At 58.9% G+C, this 6866-nt stretch overlaps 1 protein-coding gene across 6 annotated transcripts in view; it reads left to right on the plus strand.

Moving 5' to 3' along the window:
- EHMT1 (euchromatic histone lysine methyltransferase 1) overlaps positions 1-6587 on the plus strand; it is a 152797-nt gene extending 146210 nt beyond the window's left edge. For all 6 annotated transcript variants that reach the window (XM_059926158.1, XM_059926162.1, XM_059926163.1 and 3 more), the window contains 2 exons: positions 5087-5262; positions 5363-6587. In XM_059926158.1, the coding sequence (XP_059782141.1) occupies positions 5087-5262; positions 5363-5537 (351 nt within the window). In that variant the 3' untranslated portion in view covers positions 5538-6587. The remainder of the gene's footprint in view (positions 1-5086; positions 5263-5362) is intronic.
- The last annotated feature ends 279 nt before the right edge of the window (positions 6588-6866 follow it).

Consider the following 6866-nt stretch of genomic DNA (forward strand, 5'->3'; position numbering starts at 1 on the left):
GTCCAGGTCTCCGCAGAGCTTGCGGGCTCTCAGGGTGTAGATCTTACACATGTTCCCTTAAGTTTTATTCCCAAGTATTCCATGCTCTTATGCTTTCGTAAACAGTGCTGCTGTTTACTTCGTTTTCTAATTGTTGCTAGAATATGGAATTAGTTGGTTTTTTGTATATCGACCTTGCTAAATCCACTTATTAATTCCAGTAGCTTTTTTGACGATTCTCTAGGATTTTCTGTATACAGAACTGTGTCATGTGTGAGTAAAGACAGCTCTACTTCTTCCTTGCCCGTCTAAGTCTGTGCTGAGAGCCTGGCTGGGGTCTCAGCAGTGGGAGGGGACATCCTTGCCTGTCTCTTTCAAGGGAAAAGCATTCATTCTTTGACCACTAAGTGTGATGTGAGCTGTGACCTTTTTGTAGATGCCCTCGTAGAAGTGTTCTGGTGCTAATTTGTTTACTGAGGTCTAATTTATATGCAGGAAATTCACCCATTTATGTGTCCAGCTCTGTTGGTTTTGACAGGCGTCTCCTTGTTCCTGCCCCATCAGTGATCTCAGGGTCCTCTACTCAGGGTCACCCAGGCCATCCAGGTGTGGTCCGGCTGCGTCTTTTCTGGACCTTGGACCTCGGAGTCCTCGGGCTCACATGCTGGTTGTCAGAACGCAGTTCTTGGCTGCAGGACTGAGGTCCAGCCGGGGCTCTGTCTGCTCCCAGGGGCCCCAAGCACACAGCCCCCTTCTTGAAGGCCGGCAGGAGAACCATGCACGGTGTGACGTGATCGCGGGAGTGGCTTTCGTGAGAAGCAAGTCACAGGTTGCACAGGGGGTGGGGCCCTGTGAGCGAGCGAGGCGGGGGTCTTCTTCCAGCTCTGCACTGGGGCGCGCACCACTGCACCGAGATACGCAGACCAGCTCGGGGACAGCGGCCCCTCTGTCCCTGCCGTTTGCCTTTTCCGGAATGTCGTACGGGTGGATTCCCGCAGCACGTGGCCTCTGGGTCTGGCCCTCTCCCTGGTGGAGGGAACCTCTGGGGGCTCGTCTGCGGTGTCACCTGCTTGTGTTGGTTGGGTCATCACTGCTCCGTCGTGTGGATACCCCTCGGGCTGCTCCTCCATCCACTGCAGACGCACTTGGGCTGCTTCCAGGTGTTGGCGGTTAGCGCAGCTTTCGAGAGCATTCATGTCAGGCTTTGGGTGGATGTGTCCTCATCCCCTGGGGCCGCGTGGTGGTGACTGGCAGCTTCATGGGAGGCTCGGCCGTGTCCCGGGCACACGTGTCCCAAGCGTCTGGAGAGCGCTGGTGGGAGGGCAGGTCCAGTGCTGGCTGCTCCTTCGTGGTTGGGAGCAGCGTCCTGGTGTTGGACCATTTCAATGGTCTTGTAAATGGCGTTTTTACCCCGAATTTAGTTGCTTGATAAATAGAAATAGTTATTTTTTTCCAACTAGCTTTTAACTCTGTGACCTGTTAAACTCACTGACTAGATGTAGCATTTATTTGTGAGTTCTCTTCTCAGTGGACACGATCGTGTCATCAGCAGACGGTCCCCTCCCGGCCGGGCCGCTGTGCCTGCCTTGGTGGAGGAAGCTTCCAGAACCCAGGCTCCCACGGGTGCTGGTGCTCATAGCTCTGTCCCTGGTCCACCAAGAGTGACCTGGATTGACGTTAGGTTGTGTTCAGTGTTTTTCTGCAGCTGTTGAAATGCCCCTGCAATCTCTCTTGTACTTATTGTAGTAACATGGTGGATAATCTGATTTTATGGGCCATTGTTGGGCCATCATTACTGGTCTGTAATCTCACACCTGCTTAAACACGGGGCGTTTTGCCGCCAGTGGTCAGCCTGCACTGGCCCATAGGCTGGCCTGCGTGTGTCCCCAGAGCCTGCCCCCGACCATCTGGCACCGCTAGCATCTGTGCCCTGTGGGTCTGTGTCTAGTGTCTGGGGGTTTCCTGCTTATTTTCATTCTGTTTGCCCATTGCCCCTTGTTCCTGATTAGTTTTTGTTTGGGTTCCAAACTCTGTATTTGCAAACCTGCCTGAAGAAATGCATTGAGGCTTCGGAGCCCTCATCTGGAATCACTTGATCCATTTGTGGGAACGAGGGTGGTTCGGGGCTGAGCTGCAGCTGCCAGCCTCTCCGAGTCTAGCCCAGCCTCCCCTGCACCTCACCCTGGGGTGCAGCCCTCAGGGTCCCACCTGCAGCGAGGAAGGTTCGCAGGGCCCTAGACCCCCAGCCTCGTGCCCGCGGTGCAGCACAGCTAGAAACACCAGCCGCTGAGCTCGACCCCCGTGGAGGAGCCTTCCCGGAGCATCCGCTCCTTCACGAGGCGTTTTCTTTGTTGCTTTTTCTGAAATGCTCTGTCAGGCTGTCTCGAGTCTCCGCAGACCAGGCAGCTTGCCTGACCGCAGGTCAGCGCCCTGATTCTCACCAACATCCTTGGACAGGCGGGGCGCGTGCGGTCGCCGTCCGGGGAGGGGAGGAGGGGCATCCTGGGTGCCCCGAGGGGGCCCCACGCAGGCCTCTCCATGCTCCCCGCTTACCTGTCTGGGAGGAGCTTTCTGTCTCCAGACTGCTCTGGCTGGTGCTTCTGTAAAAACACTGCAGATTCCAAGCCCATTTCTTAATTATCAGATTCTAAGACGTGGAGTTACCCTGTCTGATTGCCGTGCTTGTTTCTCAGCTTCTCCCCTGAGCAGCTCCTGGACCCCTGCCAGCCCCCGGCCCCCGTAGGGACATCCCTCCAGTGGCCACCCTCTCTCCTCCCATTGCTGCGGCCGCTGCCTCTGACCCCTGGCCTTTCCGTCTCTTCAGCCCCACACACCGGGCTGTGCCCCCGGGAGGGTCCTGGCGACCCGAGTGCCGCTGACTCTGGGCCCTCAGGCCCGGCGCCCAGCCGTGCGGGCCTCCTGCTTGCTCTGGTCCACTCCTCCTGGGCCTGAGCAGGTAGCCCTCTTCAGTCCTGCCCCATGGGTCGTTCATTCTGGGCACGGAAAAAGCCACGGATGCAGCACGTCCCCCGGCCGTTCCAGCTCAGGCCTGTGTGTCCCCGAGTGTGGGCGTGTCAGAGTGCCCATACCCACTGGGCCATCTGCCCATGCCTCGCTCCCCCACCCACCATTTGAGGCATCAGGGAACTTTCCGGCTCTGCCTTCCAGGTGTTTACTGGGTCTGATCACCTGTCCTCATGCTGCTGAGTCTGTCCCTCTCCTTGCTGTTCTGGAACCTTCCAGACACCTGCTCTGTCCCCATCTCCTCCCGCCTCAAGCCTCTGCTCGAGTCCCCTGGTTAACCCCGGGCGCCCTCCCGCCCTCAGCATCTCAGAGTCACGATGTGGGTGGCTCGTGTGGGCGTGGGGCTCCCTCCCCACAGTATTTTTGCCTCAGAACCAGGTGTGGGTGGTTTCTGGATCAGAGAAGCTTTAAAAAAGCAGCACATACATCTGAAAGGACACATCTTAAAGACCCGAGAAAGGCCGTTTGTCGCAGGAGGGACGCAGTGTTCTCGTAGAGGGGAATTCTTGGGACCAGGTCCAAGCGGTGCTCAGGTCTTCAGGATGGGTGGCGCCCACTCGGTGCAGGCGGGGGACCAAGGGCTCAGGACACACCTCGTGGGAAGTGTGGGCGGCGTGGCAGGGGCCCAGGGCCAGGGACCAGTGGGCAGAACCCCCACTTGTCCCCCAGGAAGCCTTGGTGTCCCTGGGGGGCCACCTGCGGGTCCTGCAGGCTCTGGGCGGGGTCTCTGCGAGGGACCCTTACAGGGGCTCCCCTTAGGGACCCAGGGGGGAGGGGGTGTCTGGGCCGCCTCGTGCCCCTGGGTGGTGCAGGCGGCGTCCGCAGGGCCCTTCGCTGCTTGGGGTCCAGCCCAGGACCTCCTTCCTTCGTCCCACGGGAACCTGCTTCTCACCCGCCCCTTTCTGCTGCTCCTTTAGTCTCTTGTTCAGCTTAGGAAAAAAGAAAAGAGAAAAAGTGAAAACATGTTTCACTTCCTCGAAGGATTTCTTACTCTTGCCTTTATGGATAAAGACACAGAAAAGGGGAGAAAATCAGTACAGTTGAGGCTCTCCCCTGGCCCCCTGGCCACCTGGCCCCCGGCGTGAGGGTCAGACCGCAGTGGCCGACGGCATGGTGGTGCTCCGGGGGGTCTGCTTGCTGCTCACTCGGGTTCGGCTCTGGGTGGGTGTCCTCGCTGTGTGGCCCTTCTGACTTTGGGTCGATCTTGTGCTCTGGATCTTTCCAGAGAAAACTCTGCTTTCTCAGGGCTCTGCTGGTTAGACCAGGCCCCTTTCTCACGGTCAAGTCAGCCCCTTCTGGCCTGTGTTGTTACCACGGCAGCAATGCCAGAGGCACGGTTGGGACCCCGGTCCCGGGGCTCCTCTCTGCCCTGAAGGGTCTGTGGTTTTCTGAGTCCCCTCGTGAGCGACCTGGCAGCTTCCCTCCCGCTGTCCCACTGCCCCTCAGCCCCTCAGACCCCAAGCAGCTCTGCCCCGCTGCCCCTCTGCCCCCTGCCCCTGTGACCCCCTGACTCTCCGCCCCCGTCCCTCTGCCCCCTGTCCCTCTGTCCTTCTGCCCCCCGTCCCTCTGCCCCTCTGCCCCCCTGTCCCTCTGTCCCCCGTCCCCGTGTCCCCCTGCCCCTCTGTCCCTCTACCCCTCTGCCTCCCGTCCCTCTGTCCCCTGTCTCTCTGCCTCCTGTCCCTCTGTCCTTCTGCCCCCCGTCCCTCTGCCCCTCTGCTCCCCTGTCCCTCTGCCCCTCTGCCCAGTGCCCCCTGCGTCTCCCACTCCTGCTAGGTTGTACTCCTGCTCCTCCATCACCAGGTCCCTGGGGAGTTGTGCTGCCCGGTGGTCCTTACAGGACCATGTGGCCCCTTAGCCACCCCACGTGGTTCGCATAACACTGTCGTCCTCTGTCCTGGTGCTGACAGCATCAGAGCGTTGGATGGGACGGTGCCGGCCACATAGATTATCCATGTTTACGCTCGTTTTCACCCCCCGAGTTGAAGCCCCAGGAGGGAGGCGGGGGAGAGGGTGGCGTCCGCTGCGTGGCAGTGGCGGTGCCCACGCCTGCCCTCCTGGGACGCTCAGCGCGTGTCTCCCCCAGGACGGAGAGCTGTACTGCATCGATGCGCGTTTCTATGGCAACGTCAGCCGCTTCATCAACCACCACTGCGAGCCCAACCTGGTGCCCGTGCGTGTCTTCATGTCCCACCAGGACCTGCGCTTCCCCAGGATCGCCTTCTTCAGCACCCGCCTGATCGAGGCCGGGGAGCAGCTGGGGTAGGTGCCCGCCAGGCGCACGCGCTACCTGCCCCGGACTGGACGGCTCGGGTGGGGCTAGGTGGGCCCGGACCCCCGCCCAGCTCTGCTCTCCCCGCAGGTTTGACTACGGGGAGCGCTTCTGGGACGTCAAAGGCAAGCTGTTCAGCTGCCGGTGTGGCTCCGCCAAGTGCCGGCACTCCAGCGCCGCCCTGGCCCAGCGGCAGGCCGACGCCCAGGCCGCCCAGGAGGACGGGCTTCCCGACACCAGCTCCTCCCCCGCCGACCCGCTATGAGAGCCGCGGCCCAGGCGCCCAAGCGGATGCCGTTCACGCTGCGGTTCGGGGGGAAAAGGAGAAGCGCACACGACGACGTCTGCGGTCCCGGCCTGGTGCTGGCGGGGCCGGGCTGCGCGGTGGGCGCTCTGGGACTCTGCACTGGTGTCGCCCGTGAGTTTCTGATGGTGATTTTGTCGTTTCCACGTTTCTCGTTTCCCCTCTGCTCTCCGTCGTTCCCGTCCCACCGCTGGGCCTGTGGGCAGTGTCCTGTTGACCCAGACCCCTCCGTGTGGCCCCGCCAAAGCCACCGTCACCCACCCGCGGCCCGAGGGGCTGGTGCCGGCTCCTGGGGCGGCGCAGACCCTGTCCCCACCGCTCCTGAGAGGTCAGGGCCGAGCCGCCGCTGACCTTGGAGAGAACGTGGGTTTGCTTTTTAAAGAAATCCTATATCTAGTCCTATATACCAGACCTCTAACGCGTTTCTTTTCGAGGAAGCGGTCTGGGGGTGCAGGAGGGCCACGGCCCACGGAGGACCCACACCTGCCCCGCGAGTGCCGTGAGGCCGGCACCTTCTGTTGATTTCTAAGCCACACGCTCTGATGATGAATAAACTGATTTATTTTCTACCATTATTGGACATTAGGACAAACAAAAAATAAAAAACACAAAACACAGACAACGGTGCTGATTCTGGTGTGGTTTCTACTCACCATGTGAAAATAAACTATCAACTGTATAAAGAGAACAAAGTGATTTTAGAATAAAATGCAGGAGAAAACTTTTTTTAAAATGTTAGTCTTGTAGTGTGAATAAATTTGCCATCACCTTTTGTGTGATGGCCTGCCAGGTCATATACTTTTTTTTGGCATATACTTTTTTAAATACTGTAATTAGTGCAGTAACAGTGGGTTTTTTTGTGCGACTCTTCTAAAACATTCATAATGCAGTCATGTTTATTTTTTCTGTTAAAATGTTTTTGACAGTTCTAAGAGCAGTCTTTTGGCTCAGACCATTTCTTGTTCTGTTTTCAATGAAATCAATAAAAAAAAAAAAAAGAAGTACTTTAAATGAGGTTTCATCATGGTATCATGTTTCAACTGGTTTCTGCAAAACACCCGTGTTTCCCGTGGGGTGCGGTGCTCGTGGGGTCCCACGCGGCCCCGGGGACCAGTGGGCAGGCCCAGCCCGGTGCCGAGCCTGAGAAGGTGGACCTGACACCCCCGCTCATCCCTGCGGAGAGGACACGGCCCGCCCCTCCCCAGGCAGGCTGTGCGTGCGTGTGCCTGTGCGTGTGCGTGGGGGGCACGTCTGTGTGTGCCCAGCTCTCTGGAGGCTGGCGGAGGTCTG

The sequence above is a fragment of the Balaenoptera ricei genome, chromosome 6 (assembly GCF_028023285.1).
Source record: "Balaenoptera ricei isolate mBalRic1 chromosome 6, mBalRic1.hap2, whole genome shotgun sequence".
Lineage (NCBI taxonomy): Eukaryota > Metazoa > Chordata > Mammalia > Artiodactyla > Balaenopteridae > Balaenoptera > Balaenoptera ricei.